General features: G+C 35.7%; 5 protein-coding genes across 5 annotated transcripts in view; 2 read left to right on the top strand and 3 right to left on the bottom strand.

The window, feature by feature from the left end:
• LOC147535305 (receptor-like protein EIX2) overlaps positions 1–18,992 on the bottom strand; it is a 45,073-nt gene that overhangs the window by 23,385 nt on the left and 2,696 nt on the right. The window lies entirely within an intron of this gene.
• NAD-ME2 (NAD-dependent malic enzyme 2) lies at positions 34–8,084 on the bottom strand. Its single transcript, XM_086651165.1, has 19 exons — positions 7,017–8,084; positions 6,381–6,477; positions 6,129–6,247; positions 5,877–6,044; positions 5,525–5,653; positions 5,207–5,267; positions 5,001–5,104; positions 4,833–4,916; positions 4,589–4,695; positions 4,343–4,445; positions 2,071–2,184; positions 1,913–1,978; positions 1,717–1,789; positions 1,509–1,595; positions 1,305–1,359; positions 1,148–1,219; positions 947–1,009; positions 705–819; positions 34–323 (listed from the first exon to the last, which is right to left on the bottom strand). Exons 1-19 carry the CDS (start codon positions 7,143–7,145, stop codon positions 252–254), a joined length of 1,818 nt encoding a protein of 605 aa, XP_086507291.1. The 5' UTR covers positions 7,146–8,084; the 3' UTR covers positions 34–251.
• On the bottom strand, positions 8,183–11,571 carry LOC147535308 (NAD(P)-binding Rossmann-fold superfamily protein). Its single transcript, XM_086651181.1, has 6 exons — positions 11,109–11,571; positions 10,507–10,663; positions 10,022–10,209; positions 9,504–9,627; positions 9,191–9,321; positions 8,183–8,575 (listed from the first exon to the last, which is right to left on the bottom strand). Exons 1-6 carry the CDS (start codon positions 11,337–11,339, stop codon positions 8,453–8,455), a joined length of 954 nt encoding a protein of 317 aa, XP_086507307.1. The 5' UTR covers positions 11,340–11,571; the 3' UTR covers positions 8,183–8,452.
• On the top strand, positions 13,366–15,354 carry MSBP1 (membrane steroid binding protein 1). Its single transcript, XM_086647027.1, has 2 exons — positions 13,366–13,797; positions 14,817–15,354. Exons 1-2 carry the CDS (start codon positions 13,490–13,492, stop codon positions 15,166–15,168), a joined length of 660 nt encoding a protein of 219 aa, XP_086503153.1. The 5' UTR covers positions 13,366–13,489; the 3' UTR covers positions 15,169–15,354.
• Positions 15,985–18,801, top strand: LOC147535306 (receptor-like protein EIX2). The gene has a single exon (XM_086647026.1). The coding sequence runs from the start codon at positions 16,010–16,012 to the stop codon at positions 18,737–18,739; it is 2,730 nt and encodes a 909-aa protein (XP_086503152.1). The 5' UTR covers positions 15,985–16,009; the 3' UTR covers positions 18,740–18,801.

Raw genomic sequence — 18,992 nt, 5'->3', positions numbered from 1 at the left:
CAGGCCACACATGTATTCCTGATTGGTTACTAGTAAAAGAAGCAACTCCTTAGCATTTCTACTCAAATATCATATTCTCAGATACAAAATCCATAATCTGGTACCTAAGTGGTTAAAATAGCTATTTTCGTCATCAACATATCTTTCTTCTGCTCTTTCATCTAGAGTTCAGATGAAAGTCTTTGTATGAAATTTCAAATAAGCATTAACAGCAAAATACAACAATTTCTGCCGTCACAAAAAAAACATCCTTATTTTTCGTGAACAAGAGGGCTGTAAATAGGATACCACATATTCCCTGCTACGTGTTCCATTGTCTCCTCCTGTTACAATGCAAGTAAAGCAATTAAACGCCGAAAATTTATCCGCAAGAAGTATATAGGGATTTGCTATTACAAACTGTCATTATCTTTAGCGAAATCTTTTGCTTGGATACTCAAGAAGGAAGCTATGGAAATGAAAACAAGATGGCAGAAAAGAAAACAAGAAGATCAAAACAAGTTCGCTAACATGACGTAATTTTAAGTGATTTTCTGGTGAAACTTGAGACAAACATGGGGAACTCATACTCGGAGCTTTTGGACAATTTGCTGTGTGTGTATATATATATATATATATATATATATATATATATATATATATACTTTTTTCGCTTAAGTTGATTTGATTGGTTTAGTAAACTCAAGGATGAAAAATGTTCGTACCTTCGACATGTGCATGAGCTCTTTGGCTCCCACTTCACCATGTCCTTCGGCAAGTTCTTCAGCAACAGCCTCTCCGACAACAGCTGCTCCAACTTCAGTTGTAATATCTCGAATACTACATGACAATAATATATTATACTCATACACTAACGACAATATCAATCAACAGCCAAAAAATATATCACAGATCGACTTTCAAGATAACTGTCACTAAAGGCGCTAATAATATGATACCATATTACCTTGAAATAGAAGGATATAAGATACCATTCTTGATTTCTTCATCTGTCATATATGATGCAAGGCTGTACGAATATCAAGTTAAAAGGACAGAGTCATTAGCTTGAAGAAAATTATGTCGACAAATCTTTAATATTTTAGTTCCTAAGATGCTAATTCGTTAGCTCGAAGTGTGGGAATTTAAAATAGAGTTGCTTCTTTACCATTCAGAGGCAGCTTGGAGCATTCCATCTGAAATAAAATGAGCACCTGAGAGAAGAGTTCCCAAACCAATCCTGAAGTAAAAAACAAAATATTAATGTACAGCAAACGTTCCTTTGGTTATAAAAAACCTAATTCAACACAAGAATCAGCACATACCCAGGGAACAAGTACATGTTATTTGCTTGATTAACATGGCCTACTTTCCCATTGCCTGCAAGCGACCAATACTTGGTTGATTTTCAAAGCACATCAGGCATTAAAAGAAAATAGTGTACATAATATTTTGCTTTCCATCTAGCCACTGTCATTTCCTTTACGATAACTTTTCGAAAAGGAATGCTACGATAACAAAATGCTAACCAAGATCGACATTTTCGAATGGACTCCCACTAGCAAAAACTATGTTGTCTCCCGCATATTTGAAAGCATCAGCAGCTGTGCATTCAGCTGTTCCACATGAAAATGGTAGAAAGATGAGTTAGTCAAAATCACAAGGGAAGAGGAGTGGGACAGTTACGAGTTATCTAACTTGACAGATGATAAAAATTGGCTAATAATAAGAACAAACCGTTCATTGTAGGATTGGACATCGCAAATATTGCAGGACGAACAGAATCTGACTCTCGCATGGCCTTAAGCACCTGATTTATACCGCATAGACGATTTCAAGTCTGATAAGTTACATTAGATCATACGCACCATAGTGGATCCAGCGGAAATTTTCAGCACGGAACATTCTTTCTAAATTAGCGATTGTGACTCACCTCTTCATTAAAGATGCCACCAACTCCAGACAGACCTAGAAGTACGTGGGGTTTTACCTTTTTGACCTAGTAATACAATGGTAATAAGCATTAGTGCAAGATGTATGGTTAAAATTATTGAAATGAAAGGCTTCCATGAGATTCTTGCATGATTTTACCACTTCGAGAAGACTCGCTCCCTCCTTGAGTCCCTCAATCTCTCCTGAACCAAAGCCTCTCGCAAAAGGTGCAGCTGATGGATCAAGATTATTTCTCTCTTTTGTGACAAGACCCTGTCCAAAACCATTCTATTAGTCACACGACGACATAAAAAATGGATAATTACTGCATTGGAGTTAGATGAAAATGGTGAAGGTTTTAATTTCTAATATGTTCCACGAACAAGTTGATAAAATTATTATGCTATGCACGTTAAGCCGAGTTAAATTGCAAATCTATGTTATTTCTGTTGAGGTCCCTCCTTATATAAAAAGGATTCCTAGTTAGAATAGGATTTCCCTTATTCCTTATTTAGGGAGAAATAGAAGTTTCTATTTCTAGCCTAAAAAGGAATCCTATTTCTAGTAGAATACCTCCTTATTTATCATTATAAATAGGGAATGAAAGGGAAGAAATTATTCATACTTTCAGGTTAGAGAGTATCCTCCCAGTTGGGAGCTCCCAGTTGGGAGAGTTAGTAGAGAATCCTCTCAGATATATCTTCTCAGGTTAGAGAGAGATAAGAGAGATGAAACAACTTCCAGAACAAAAAGAAGTCAGAGAAAGAGAGATTTCTGAAGTGGTTCTTTCAAGAGAGATTGAAAGAGCAGAATATTGGTTTGAAGAAAAGAAGATTATTAATCTTGTGAAGCAATTTAGTTTGTGGTTATCTTCTTCAACCTTTAGTAATCTAGGATTTGTTCAAATCCTAAGGAGTAAGAGATTTTATTTCTTTGTTTCTTTGTTCAGTTTATCCACCATAGGTTTGGTGAAGAGTTGTCCAAGAGTGTTTCTACACATCTTGAAGAATTGTGTAATCCATTATTTAATTATAGTGGAAGATTTCTGGACTAGGTCCCGTGGTTTTTTACCTTCTAGTTTGGAGGGGTTTTTTGCCACGTTAAATAATCTTGGTGTCTCTACTTTTACTTTCGCATCGTTTATCTTCATATTCCTGAACAAGTTAATTAGGTTATTTTTTCCCAACAAGTGGTATCAGAGCTCAGGCTAGATTTATCGTTCAGAAATATGGAAGGGAAACAGTAGTGTACTTTACACATGATTCAAGCGAATTCTTGAATAAGAGTTGAATGCAGTTGGAATGTGATTGATCAGCGGATTCAAGACGTATTGAAGAAAAAAGTGTTGGATATCAAGAAAATCCATATAGAAGACAATACTTCAGATATGATGGCAAAAAGATTGTTCAACGGGAAGCATGAGCTACATAGTAGTATTGTTGTCTTTGGAATGGTGGGTCCTTTTCATAAGTCGGGAGGGGGAGTTTGTTGAGGTCCCTCCTTATATAAAAAGGATTCCTAGTTAGAATAGGATTTCCCTTATTCCTTATTTAGGGAGAAATAGAAGTTTCTATTTCTAACCTAAAAAGGAATCCTATTTCTAGTAGAATACCTCCTTATTTATCATTATAAATAGGGAATGAAAGGGAAGAAATTATTCATACTTTCAGGTTAGAGAGTATCCTCCCAGTTGGGAGCTCCCAGTTGGGAGAGTTAGTAGAGAATCCTCTCAGATATATCTTCTCAGGTTAGAGAGAGATAAGAGAGATGAAACAACTTCCAGAACAAAAAGAAGCCAGAGAAAGAGAGATTTCTGAAGTGGTTCTTTCAAGAGAGATTGAAAGAGCAGAATATTGGTTTGAAGAAAAGAAGATTATTAATCTTGTGAAGCAATTTAGTTTGTGGTTATCTTCTTCAACCTTTAGTAATCTAGGATTTGTTCAAATCCTAAGGAGTAAGAGATTTTATTTCTTTGTTTCTTTGTTCAGTTTATCCACCATAGGTTTGGTGAAGAGTTGTCCAAGAGTGTTTCTACACATCTTGAAGAATTGTGTAATCCATTATTTAATTATAGTGGAAGATTTCTGGACTAGGTCCCGTGGTTTTTTACCTTCTAGTTTGGAGGGGTTTTTTGCCACGTTAAATAATCTTGGTGTCTCTACTTTTACTTTCGCATCGTTTATCTTCATATTACTGAACAAGTTAATTAGGTTATTTTTTCCCAACAATTTCTTACTGGTTAGCACCTGAGAGAAGAGTTCCCAAAGATAAAGAAAATGGATAATTACTGCATTGGAGTATTTCTTACTAGCAATCTCGGTAATGTACTAGATAAAGAAAAAGAAATAAAATTCACAAAGATATTACTGAACAAAGAAAATGGATCGTCAAACCAGACAATGCTGGAGCAGGAGTAAAAATGAAATCACACATCTTTATCAAGTAGCCAGAACGGATTGTTTGCTGACGTCTCGTTGGCCCCCAGCATCCTCGAGACAGCCTGCTTGGCCATATTAAGAACACCTATTCCTGCACTGAATCTCAGATGGAAGCATCATAAAATGAGGGCCATGTCATATAAAGAAGCCCACACACACTACATATACCCCATGCAGTTGATAAGCTGCAAATTAAGTTTCTAGAAAACAAAGAGATTTCGATTAAAATTTTCAGCTACCTTCCAGCTCCAACAACAACTATCTTTTGTTTTACGAAGTCACTTAGTGGTCGATTTTGTGCCCGTACAGCTCCCAGTAAGCCAGCGAGTGCAACGCCAGCTGTTCCCTAATTAGACAAGAAACATTTGCACAACATTAGTGAAGCGACTCAAAGAATCCCATTTATAAATAACATCATTGTGAAATTATGATTAATTGAGCAAGAGATTATATAAGAATCCAGGACAGTTCACAGAGACTGACCTGTATGTCATCATTGAACATGCAAAACCTTTTACGGTATCTCTGTAGAGTTTCAAAGGCCCACTTCATTTGAAAATCTTCGAACTGATGAGTTCATCAAATAAATCGTGTTAGTAGGACAGAGACCAAGACAATCATTACAGTTCTATCGTGTAATGTTGTTCAGACCTGTACGATAGCCTTTGGCCATCGTGTGTGAACCGCTTCCATGAATTCGTCAACAATGGATAAGTATTCTTCTCCTTCTAACCTCGGCTGGCGTAATCCTAAATCTGCAAAGCTAACAACATAAAGTGAAAAGAGAGTCGCAAGATACTGGCCGTTTTGCCTCAAAAAGTGTGTATATGTGTGGGCGCTCGCTCGGGTCAACTTACACAGACGATCTTCAATAAGCTTTTGATTGCTAGTTCCAACATCAAGCATGACAGGAAGTATCTGGTAGGACATGTGAAGAGAATAAGAGATAGCTGAAACATGGATTATACAATCATGCCAACAAATATGTAAGTGCTAGAAGCATCGTAATAATAATATCCAGATACTGAAAATCTAAATGGAAGAAGCAGATAGCTTTTGTTAGTATGTAACTATGTCACAAAACACAACATGGCAACCCATGTGAATACCGTTTAAGTCCAGATAGTTACAGCGAGAACATGGATGGCATAGTGGAGAGAGAGATGAATACGTACTCTCTGTGGGTTGATGCCAGCAGCTGCAACATACATGTCGAGTTTCCCAATTGGTATTCCTATTCCTTGAACTCCAAGGTCTCCAAGGCCTAGAATACGGCTTCCATCTGTCAACACTATCATATCTACCTGCAGTAAGTAAGAGTCTGTCATACTTCAATGGTAATAATATAGATCCCATGGAGATAACAATCTTAAGAGACCATTTGTTTCGAGATCACAAGTATCATTTTTCAAAAGGAAATTAACGAATTTTAGTTGTCTTCTTTGACGAACTCTGTGTAAATGAAAATAACCTACTCAAGCATGTTTTTAGTGTTTAGTCAGAATGTCAGGTAACTTCAAATATTACCTGCTTAGATGGCCAATTATAAATCATGGACATCATCTCTCCTTTATCCTTTGCACTGAAATACATTCCACGTGGACGTCTGAACAAGCCTCCATAGTTCTGACATACCAGCCCCACAGTCGGAGTGTATATAATTGGAGCAAAGTCTTTGATGTTATCAATAAGGACCTATAAGAATCAGCAATAACATTAATTTTCTAAACTTACTGAAAAAGAATATGTTTATATGATTACATCGGCTTCAGAGCTTACTCTGTAGTATAATGTTTCATTCCTATCATGCAGCCTGTTTAGGATCCTCCATTTTGCTAAAGCTATTACATTAGCTGGTGCGTCCTTTGTATTTCTCTCCAATGAATGATATGATTCCACTAACATTTGTAATAAAGAAAAGTGAAGTCAAACCCACAATGCTTTACTATAAGATAACTAAACAAGCCACAACAATCATGTACAATCACAAAAAGGATTTGAAAAATGAATTAATGGGTAAGTAGAACTTACTAAAACGATCATATTGCTGTTCGAATGATATAATTCTGGGTGGAAGGAGACCTCGAAGTCCAAGTCGATCTCTTTCAGTCAAAGGGAAACCAGTATCCTACTCTCAACAAAATCAAAATAAAGAAACTCCCCAAGATCAATTGAATAATACAGAACATTAAACCTATTACAGAGAGTGACAACTATAATTACGAGACAAATCAAATGTAAGACTTAGCTACAAATATGTTGCTAAAAAATCAAGTAAACCAAGAAAAATAATCTAAAAGTAAACAATCACACAGAACACAAGAAATGTAGGTGGTTCAATTGGTGAGACCTACTCCACAGCGACAACAACCATCAGCCCTGCTAACGGTTCCAAATTTTCGTGCCACCGAGGCCGAGCGTGTTAGCGGGTCGTAAACCGGGTCAGATATCGACCCATATTCAAGACACTTTCAACAAAATAAGTCTGATCAATTAGTTCATTACTTCATCTAATATTAGCTTATTTCCTAAATCAAAACAAGATTACTTTTTTCTAGCTTAGATAATCAACTAGCTTGAAGAAATGTGTGAACAATTTAGCTTCAGATCCTAGAAAAAAACTTGACTAGAACAATTAAAAGTAGAAAAGAGATTGAAGAATCTGACCTTATTGAACCAAGGATCATGAAGAATATCAGCTCCACGTTTATGAACAATAGAAGGTCCAGGAATTGTTGCAGAAAATTTACGAATCTGAGACAAATTAGAAGCTGTAACTCTAGCTAATTTCCACATTTTATGCCCTAAAAATCCAGATCAGTAATCAAATTTCAGTTTAAAAAAACACTTCCAACTCTCAAGATCAGAACTGAAAATGAAGTTGAATCTTAGCTAGGTTTTCGGTTCAAAACTTAATCTTGATGATCATAGTTAAAGAGATCTGAATATATGCTTCTCTCTCTCTCTCTCTCTCTCTCTCTCTCTAAAAAAGCGTCTGTCTTTCTCTCTCTAGAAAAAATGGTCTAGAACAGTGGAAGGGAAAGAGAGTGGAAGTGAAGACTGGGGGAGAGGTCTACCTGACCGAATAATTTGACGGGTAGAGGTTAGGACTTCGTTTGGTTGATGATGAATTGATGATGGCAGTTGAAGCTGCCCGTTGGAAAAACTGGGCAGAAATGACATTGACTTGAATTACCAAAAAAGAATGGCATTCCAAAGTCAATGTGACTAATTGGAAATATCTCCTTAAATATAAGGGAAGCTTAAATAATTTCAACTTAATTCCATTAATATCATTTCCTCTAGTTCTCATCTACAAAACTAATCTTCTTTCGTTTCTATTATTTGTGGAATGAAGGACTATGGCAGATTTGGTTGGGACAAATTTGTGGTGGAAAAACCTAATTCTGAATTGACATTTGAGAAATATACGTATAGAGACAGATAAATAGTACATGTTATTTTTCCTGAAGACAAGTTAACACACAAAAAGTATCTACTTGAGACGAGTATTTCAGTGATGGAACATGCTACTCAGATTTCAGTAGGAGCTGACGACAACCATGCACCACCAATATTTGTATCCTGGAAGGCAAGCTGGGGCAATCATGAACCACCACTATGGAGATATATTTCAATGATGGAAGTTGCTGCTCAAATTTCAACATGAGCTGACGACAACCATGCACCACCAATATCTACATTGTAGAACTCCAAAAGGCAAGTTGCGCTGCCCTATTCAAACAAATGGAGTCTGAATTGAGTAAAAGAACTACAATAAGTTAATAACCAAATTTTAACCAATTCATACTTTAGAGGAAATCTAAGGGAGGTAGCAAAATAATTTTTTTATTTAAAAGAAAATGAGATACTAATTCATAGTTCATAACTTCACACAAGTAGTTCAATATCACAACAAGAGAAAAAAAAATACATTTTCTCACTACAAATAATTGCCAATACAAAGTTGCAAAGGATTTATACTTCCCCAAATTGGAAATTATTTTGACCAAAGAACTTGCTTGGTAATGGTATCACTATCATCAATGGGTAGAATTTTACATGAGGATTTCGTCGGAAACTCATAATGTCAATGACCATCATTATTGACTTTCCAGAGTTAATTTGACACCATCTGTGAATGAAGTTGGCGTAAAATCAAGTGTTCGAATCAATCTACTGATGTCCATGGAAATGTCAGCTGGAGACTTGACACCACGATTCACCTGAAATATAGAATTCTACATCATAAAAATGATGCTTAAAAGAGAATTTAGATGCAGTTATTATATATAACAAACTAATGTCTTATACTACTATTCCGAAACCATCGAGATGGCTGAAGAATTTTCCTATTTTGATTTTGCTAGTATTTAATCAGAAGAGGTCCAGTCTAGGGAGTAAAACCAGTAGGGAATGAAATTTTCTACATAAGAATAACATTCACTTCAAAGAGTTTCACGGGCATTGTCGTGAACTCAGTGATCACTGGATGTCATTGATAAATAGGAATAAGTGTAGTGGAAATGTGGAAAGATTTCCAATTCTTCCCAGTATGGAATGAGCGAAGACCCTTCCAGATATGCACTAAACAGACTGGCCTATTTGTATTTCTTTCGGTCTCATTGAGAGCCTTACTCTAATAGGGGAACTAGGAAAACGTAATATATGGGAGCCGCACAATTCAGGTGTTCATTTTGGTAATGACAATCGACAACTAGAAAGCTAACGTTTTCAGCTTCTACTAACATACTATACGGGTTATGCATTTTCTGAAATTAGTACTTGTAGAAAATCGCATTTACATGGAAACATTTCACATTAGGGTGAGGTATACATACTGATGATGCAGATACAGCTTTGATTAATGAGGTGTTGTATCCTCTAACGGCTGCAACAGTCTGAGCCATTTCTAATCGAGATACTCGATCTGGTCCGCCAACATTTAATCGCAACTTCATTTGCTTATTACCTAAAATAAACCAGAAAAAAGAACAAGACAAGTGAGTTTGGTTTCAAATGAGGAGGAAATTCTTAAGAAGAAAATTAAACGTCAAAAGGATTTACGTAACTAATAAATTGAAGAAATAAAATTGGAAAGAGATACTTGAAAAATTGAAATATAGACTATTTCAAGTAACCAACAACATTTACCTGAGAACCACTTTCTAGTCAAATCTAGTACTATATTCACGACATCCTTGACAAAAACTGGACAGCGGAACTCATCGTCAAAGAACTGCATTTCCTCCCCCTTCTGAAGTACGCTATCTATCCACTACACACATGGGATAATTTGTCAAATTTGCGGGTTATTTTCATACGAAAAAGTGCGGCTGTTTTCACGAGTCGAGGAAAATATATAAATTGGGGGAAATATTTGGTTCGAGAGAACTTTTGTGAATATCACATCTTGAGGACTATCGCTTACATTCTCAAACAATCTATTGTTACTTAGGTCTACTTCTACGACTAGAATTTTTCATTTTCAACTCATATGTCGTGACAGTTTTTTATTTTGGGAGGTTATTGGTGTCAATATTTGTGTTCCGTTTGGTATCCTATGAATTTCAAAAATATACATAGGTCTGCTAATCCAGAAGAGGTGTTCAACTTTTTTTTTTATCCCTGCAAATAGCAAGCATGAATTGGAAGAGATCTTTTATATGTACCTGGATTGGAAGAGACTTCGAAACAGGTGATATAGTTTGGGGGCCGTAGATAATACTGCTTCTCAAAATTGCATAGTTCGTGCATGATCCGGCAATGAATAACTCGGCTGCCACTTTTGATTTTCCATACACGTTCACGGGAACTACTTCATCATCTTCTTTGTAGAAAGATTTGATTCCTTCAAAAACTGATAAAAAAGGAAATGTATCAGACTTAACCCTATCAAGATTAGTTAACTAGATAAGCAAAAACGATTATGCAATTTCAGTTTGCGAAACTCCAAATATCGATCCATTTCAAAATTCACGCGAAAATGCATTAAGGTCACCCGCTACCCGTGATTGAAACGGACACGAGAAAACACAAGTACTAAATTTGGATAAAAAGCAAGAATAATGAGCTCTAGTTTGAGACGATAAGCAATCTAAAATAACAAACATGATACGAATGCCATAATTTACACAAAATAGATCTAGTGCTTTACCTTGATCTGTTGATAAATGAATTAGAAGAGGACTCTCATCGAAGCTTGATATCCATTTAACGACAAAAGACGGTACATTAATCGCCATCGCCGCAGTTGGATTGTCTTCGCAAACACGGGGTACAGAAAGTGCCGCACAATTCACAATCACATGAGGCTGGCATTCAAAATTCAAGTTATCTATTGTGAGCTCACATAAAACCCCAAACCTAAAACAAATAAAAAGGAAAACCCAATTCTCATAATAAAGAAGGCAACTTGGTAACAATTATGATATCATGGGTTTCTAACATTAATGGGCACATGAAACTAGCATCGAAGTTGGGCTTAAAACCTGATTATAATAATTGGTTAGTTTCAACTATGAGCTCAGGGGTTCAATTCCAAATATCCCTTTTTCGGCTAGGTGTGCAATAAAAAGCCCTAGTGTATTATGACCATATAAAGCAGTAAATATAAAATTAGGGCTTAAATCTAGTACCCAATAAGTCAATTCCTGAAATCATGATTTCATTTCCAAATTACCCACGAGATAGAAGATACCCGTTACTTAATATCAGAAGAAATTGAAGTTATTCAACTAAGAATTGAGAAATACAAACCTGACCAAATGTAGTAGAAATGGTATCAAATCCTTCACCAGTTTGTAAATCAACATGAAAAGCCATTGAAGGAGATATAGCATCAAGTAATGGTTGAGGAGGAAGAGATGAGTGATGGGTAAATCCCAAATGATAATTTTTTTCATCTTTGAAACTATTGAAGAACCCTAGTAATAGATGTTGACCCAAGTAACCAGTTCCTCCTAACATTAATATTTTCTTGTTATCCATCTTTGTTTCTTCAAAGGGTAAACAAGATTGAAGATTTTGGAGAAGATGATGATGAAATAACTAGAAAATAGTGTGCAGGGGCTTGCCAGTTGCCACTATCCTTGCTGTTTCTGTGGAATTGGGGTTGGTTAATATGGCAGTTCTCTCGCCATAGTTGGTATCTTCCATGACCCAACAGAATATACTCTCTACTATTTGGTGTAAGCAGTTAAAGATTTATCTCATGTAATTTAGGCCGTAAGTAAAGTAGATATTTATGGGCTTTTATGTTCTTTGTTGTCGGACTTTAAGTCTCTTTGATTATCGATTTAACTTAGGCGGTTATCGTGCTTATTACATCTTAATGATGTATCAATGTCTTGTAACGACTCACGTAGATCGTAATCGATTTCTCAAAAAAAAAAAAGAATTCCATAGATATGGTTGGACACTCACTCCACCCTACCTGAGGTCCCATAGATCACTTTTTAGGGTGTATCGAAGTTTGACTATTTTTTTATTCTATATTCACTTTGGTACTTTTATAGGTTGGTTGCGTTTCTTAACACTTCAACTCAAAATTTGCATAATCTTAGACCTAGAGATTATGGTGTCTATAGCTGAGTAAAAGATGACTATAAAAACGAAAGAACCTTTGTTTCTCAAATGATCAAAAGGGTTTTATTGTGTCTCACCCAGACCAAAACAGTAAAAAACGATGTTCTTACAAAACTTAACTACCGAACTAACGATTAACGTTGGGATTATTAAGGTATAAATAATGAAGTTGGGCTTTAGGTCATTGTCTTGTTAGGCTATAAGGTCGGTCTTGTTTCAGTTTCATTGGGCAGTTATTGAGCTTATCATATCTTTGATATATCAATGCCAAATGTAACGACTAATGTTGATCGTAATCGACTTCCTAAAAAAAAAAATTCCGAACTAACGGAATCTCGACCCACTAAGTGGGCACTCTGAGTTTAGAGAGAAAATCAATATCAATTTCTCTCTTTCTCCTCAAATCACGTCTTTCCACCTCAAGAGGTTGAAATTCTATCTGCCTTGAAACCACATAAGAATGATATAATTTGCAAAAGAAAAGAAAAATAATACTAAAACTTTATACATAATATAGAGCATGATAAATAGTCTCATGAATTTGACAATTAATTGCAAGCACAGATACGTCCCATACGTTGCACGTGCAAATGCACCTTACACTCAAAGCAGTTGAGGAGTTTTTGGTAGGTACTGCATTATTGTCTTGTGAATTTCAGTTCCTCATTTTTAATTCCTCTCTCACTCCCACTAAAACAAAATTCTTACTTTCTGCACCTTATTTTCTTACCCAATCCCCATTTTTCCCTCCAAAATTTTCAATTGGGTACTCAGTAAATTCCTACTTAGCTTTCAACAAATTAACAATTGTTTGTACTAGATACTGAGACTCAAGCGACCAAACTCAATAAATACAGAGTTTTATTCTCAACAAAAGTTCCATGAATATAATCAAAAGTTTCGTCACTTACTAAACTCGAGTGTGTCTAGACTCATGACTCTTTCATGGACAATGTGAGACAATGAGAATTAAGATGGTGAAGATATAAATGAAGGATAAATGGGATAGAAGAACAGCTAGAAGATAATAAAAGACACCTAGAACGGAGAGATAAATAGTCAACTTGAAAGAACTTATTGTCAATTTTTTTTTCAGATATTTCAACAACAACAAATTTTTTTTTTCAGATATGATTCTGTCTGATTTAGAAGGGACAAAATTTGATCAACATCTCGATTTCAATCCAACACATGGGGTTGATTCACACTCCATGTTATGAGAAATATTTACCATTCGAAAACAGGAAAAAACATAGTCCTTTGTCTAACGAAATGAAAGTTATCTCGACTTTTCGCAAAATTTCAAGAAACATGTTGGAAGCTGATCATAAACTAGGGATTTACATGGAAAATAAATTTACAATACTAATGAGGTATAAGAAGTAATTTGAGTGTACATAGGGACCAAATGTCAATTTTAACTTCTTTTGAACTTTTGGTAAAGAAAGTCCCAATAATTTCATCACTACATAACCCAGACCTCAGAGAGGTAGAGAGAGAGGGGGTCTGTGTCTGACTTGAGATTTTTGTAATTGTTGGACTGAAAAAGAGTAATGGCGAATTTAGAGCTTTGGGCAACTTTCAAAGAATCAATCACAGCATATACAGGATTATCACCAACAACTTTCTTCACTGTTTTAGCTTTATTCTTTGCTTTCTATTATGTTATATCTGGTTTATTTGGATCATCTCCTCCACCTCAAAGAACTAGGGCTTTTGAAGAAGAATCAGAACCTTTACCACCTCCAGTTCAGCTTGGTGAGATTACTGAAGAAGAATTGAAAGTCTATGATGGATCAGATCCCAAGAAACCCTTGTTAATGGCTATTAAAGGACAGATCTATGATGTTTCTCAGAGCAGGTATAATAATCAATCTCAGTCATCTTCTTTAGCTCTTCTTATAATTTTGAGATTTGGGAAACTAATTTTAACTAGTTTTGATACTTGGGTTGTGATTATTTTCTCTTTGTAGAATTGTTTTTTTTTTTTGCAAGGTTTGATCTTTCCTTTATTGTGTATTAGGGTTTTATTTTGGGGGTTTATATGATACTTCTATGTTAGTTTTAGGTTTTACATCTGAATTAGTTTCTTCAATAGGAATACTGGGTTTGTTTTTCACATGGGGTTTTTCATATTCTGAATTTCTTGCTTTCATTGTCTCCTTGTTCTTACTGATTGGTGAGGCTGTTTAGCTTCAGCTGATTTAGGTTAAGTTCTCATGGTTCTGAATCTGGTATCAGTGAAGTGATTTCCGGCGTCTGGTTCTAACTCTTTCTCCATAAAGAAAACCGGAAATCGGAAAACAAAGAACATAAAGAGTTAGAATCATTTTATACTAATTCTTGTTCGGAAAACTCTATCTATAGTTCTATACTTAGAGTTCGGGTTTGGCACCCCAGTATCCAAATCGATGAGCTCTAGTGTAGAAAAAGTGTGTGGTAAAGTGACGATCGACATTAGTAAGTAAAATTATAAAGTACATATAGCATATTCTTTCTTGTATTTGTATCGGAATTCCATTTCTTACATCTATTTTTGTCAAAGGGGTTTCACATTTTCTCTTATATAATTAAGTTCGAGATATCTTGCTTATCTAGGGAAATACCTAGTCGGTTTAAGGGTCGTCACTTCTTCAGATCAATCTCTTCCTTTTCTTGTCTCGAGATTGAAATCTCGAAAATGTAGAGTTCCTAATCTTCTGTTCATGTTGTCGATTTACCAATCAAGTTCTCCCTCGTCATGCATTACGATATATGAAGCATTTGGATAAATATATTGACTTGAGACTGAAAAGAGATCTTTTACTTTTCTTTTTCTTCTCACTATACAAGAAAATCGACTTGAACATGTTTACTGTCATCTCGTCGTAATTTTTGCAGGATGTTTTATGGACCTGGAGGTCCATACGCTTTATTCACTGGTAAGGATGCAAGCAGAGCTCTTGCAAAGATGTCTTTCGAAGACAAAGATTTGACAGGCGATATCTCGGGTCTTGGCCCATTCGAGCTCGAAGCTTTACAAGATTGGGAATACAAGTTCATGAGCAAATACGTCAAGGTCGGAACTGTCAAGCAAACTGTACCCGTTACTGATGGATCATCAACAGCTGAACCCTCAGAAGCTTCACCACCAGAGAGTTCATCTGCTCAAGTAGAAACTGTCGAGGAAAACCATCAGAACCACCACAATAATGAAGTTAAAACCGAAACCATTGTTGAGAAAGACGAGTAGTTTCTCTCTTTCTGTCTTTCGTGGTTCTTATACCGATTTGAATATTTATTACCGATACTAGAAGGTAAGATTTTCTTATTAGTTATGTTTAATAAGGAAACACATGATAAATTATGTTGAATTCGAATATAGTTAACACCTGCAATTTCATCTATTCAGATTTGATGTTTGATTTATGTATTGAAATGAAATTGTCATTGTCTTTTGATTTGATCATTATGTACTAGTTATTGTTTTGGACCACATTATATGACCACATTAATGTAACTAATAACCCTAAGTTTAAGTTAATCGGTTCATTAATGGGGTACTACCCGTTTGGCTTCCAGAAGTCGACCAACTCACCTGCGGGGTCTGCTCCCGGACGTGGACCAACTCACCTGCGCGGCCCCTCAAATGAGACCAACCTTGTTAGGAGGATTCAACCTTGTTAGGACCTTGTCGAAACTATATCTTCTTCAATGCACTTTCCCTTGCTAATCACAAAGAAACATACATGAATCATAAGATAAGTCCCAAATGCAACAAAAATCACTACCAAATGTGTGTTTTCCTGACTTAGTAGAGTGATAAAATAATGAATTCAATGGTCAAAATTGGAGAGCAATAAACTAACAATCTCACTGTTCAATTTTAGAAAATTAAACCCATTTAAACATAAAAAAAAGTTACAGAATTGACTTTGTTCTTTTTTTGCTTTCTCAAAAAATGATCATAACCCATTATAACTAGTTCCCTTTCTGAAGATTCTATCATGTTATTTCTTCTTAGTCCACTAATCATGAAGCTCAAATCTATAATTTTCATTTTCTTCTTTTGGTTCTTCTTTTCCACCCCAAAAATGATCATATTAACTATGGGTGTTTGTAATCCAAGAGAGAGAAAATCTCTTCTAACCTTTAAACAAGATATTGATGATTCTTCAAATAATCTTTCATCTTGGGTTGGTGAAGATTGTTGTAGATGGAACGGAGTTATCTGCAACAACAACAATACTAGTGAAAGTAATATTGTTCATCTCAATCTTCATGGTTTTTACTTAAGTGGTAAGCTTAATCCTTCTCTAATGGAGTTAAAACAATTGAATCACTTGGACTTGAGTTTTAATTCATTTTCGGAAATCACCATACCATCTTTTTTTAGTTCTGTCATGAGTTTAAGATATCTTAATCTTTCTTATTCTAGTTTTCGTGATATCAATGATCTTGAATGGCTTTCTCATCTTTCTTCTCTACAATATCTTGACATGACCAATCTAGACCTTAGTAAGGTCTCTAATTGGCTTGATATTGTAAACAAGCTTCCATCTTTATTAGAATTACGTCTCCGTTACTGTAATATTCGATCCTTACCTTCTATTTCGTACTTAAACTTTACATCTTTATCAGTTCTTGATCTTTCTTATAATGGTCTTAATTCTACCTTACCTGAATGGGTTTATAATCTTATCAATCTTGAAGAACTCAATCTACGTTATAATATTTTTCAAGGAACTATTTCAGAAGCTATTTCTAATCTTACTCAACTAACTACTCTTGATTTATATTCAAATGAGTTTGAAGGTGAGATACCGATCGCTTTAGGATCTCTCTGCAATTTACAAACATTAGACATGTCCGACAATTCTTTTCGAGGGGAGATAACAGGATTTTTAGGACATTCGTCTCAATGTATTGGACGTAGTTTGAAGTCGATAAATTTGGATGCTAATAAACTTTCAGGTCCATTGCCGGATCAATTAGGAAAACTCAAGAATTTAGAGTCCTTGTCTTCTAAGTTTAACTCATTTTCGGGTTCCATTCCATCATCTTTAGGAAGATTGTCATCGTTGACAGTGTTAGATCTTGCTTTTAATCGGTTGAATGGGTCGCTGCCTGAAAGTTTCGGACATCTTTCGAGTTTAAAACTTTTACGACTTTCTTATAATGCCATGGGAGGAGCTATATCTGAAGTTCACTTCACCAGTCTCACTAAACTTGAAGATCTAGAAATAGACTCATTGGATTTGAAGCTAAGTCCTAATTGGGTTCCTCCTTTTCAACTCCGGGTTGCAAAGTTTAGAGCTTGTCGATTAGGACCTCGATTCCCAGAATGGCTAAGAACACAAAAACATGTTGTCGAAATAGACTTATCTAATGCTGGAATCTCAGGTACAATTCCGACTTGGTTTTGGAACCTGTCTTCCCAATTCACCTATCTAAATATATCACAGAATGAAATGGAAGGAGAAGTGCCAGATTTGTTATTGAAAACTGATGCAAGTATAGGAATTTACATGAATTCGAACAAGTTCATGGGCAAACTACCGAGGATATCGTCTTCTGTTAATGAATTAGATCTTTCTAACAACTTATTTTCCGGGCCTATTTCCGTCTTGATATGTAATCCGTCGAAGAAAATGAATAACTTGCAAGTTCTTGATCTCTCAGGAAATCTTCTGTCAGGGGAGCTTCCTGAATGTTGGTCAAATTGGAGCTCTTTGACATTGATAAGGCTAGGAAACAACAATCTAACAGGGAAGATCCCAAGCTCAATGGGATCTATACACGATCTTCGGTCATTACATTTACGTAACAATTATATGTCAGGAGAATTACCTTCTTCATTACGAAATTGTATTGAATTGAGGGTGATTGATCTTTCTGAGAATGGGTTCACTGGGAGTATAGCAACATGGGTTAATGGAGAAAGCTTTCGATTCCTTCTAGTTCTCATTTTACGTCGTAATAAGTTTTATGGTGATATTTCTCAAGAACTCTGTCATCTCAGTTCACTTCAACTGTTAGACTTTTCTTATAACAATTTGTCAGGATTGATTCCGAGATGTTTCAGCAATTTTACAGCCATGGCAACAAAGGAAAAGATAGGCGATCGTATCTCTTATTCGATGTACTTTAATGAATTTGGAGAGTCTGCAAGTTTCGTGACTAAAGGAAGAGACTTTGAATACAGCAGCACTCTTTCACTTTTTACAATCATAAACCTTTCAAACAACAACTTATCTGGAGGACTCCCCGAAGAACTAACTAGTCTTCATGGGTTACGATCTTTAAACTTATCCGACAACCATTTTACAGGAAAAATCCCTGACAAAATCGGCGAGATGAGTTTACTTGAATCTCTTGACTTGTCAAGAAACAAACTTTCAGGCTTAATTCCTCAAAGCATGGTGAACTTAAGTTTTTTGAGTCACTTAAACTTGTCATATAATAATCTATCAGGGAAAATTCCATCAAGTACCCAACTTCGAAGTTTAAATGAGTCGAGTTATATGGGTAACCAACAAGGACTCTGTGGTCCTCCACTAAAGAACTGCATCACTAGAAATAAGAAACCTCAAGAATCTGACAAGAACGACACAGCGAAAGAGGAAGAAGAAAATGAGGACGAGGACGATTGGATCGAGCTGAAGTGGTTTTATGTTAGCCTTGTAGTGGGGTTTGTAATTGGTTTATGGGGTTTTTGTATTGTATTGATAGGGAATCAGTCATGGAGATTTGCTTATTTTGGGTTACTTGATAATATGTTTGTTAAACTCTCTAAGTGTTGTAGTTTATTTAAAACTAGATAACTTAGTTGGAAGTTTCTGAGGTTTTGAAATTACTAAGAGTAATGTAATGCCACATGCCTTAGCAGGTATAGATATTGTTGCCACTTTTGACACCTAGACCCAAACCCAATGGCTACCGTTTTTAGGTTTTAGCAAATGCTCCACTACCGCTCTGGCGCTCCCATAAGGTCTCTACAGGTATTAAGTTTGAGCTCACACATATAAACTCTTGACACTCTACCAAGCGACTCGGGATTATTACAAGTAAGCAAGG

Source organism: Eschscholzia californica, unplaced genomic scaffold (genome assembly GCF_041429995.1).
Source record: "Eschscholzia californica isolate CP2 unplaced genomic scaffold, dmEscCali1.0.p SCAF_6, whole genome shotgun sequence".
Lineage (NCBI taxonomy): Eukaryota > Viridiplantae > Streptophyta > Magnoliopsida > Ranunculales > Papaveraceae > Eschscholzia > Eschscholzia californica.
This window is presented reverse-complemented; position numbering and strand designations above follow the sequence as displayed.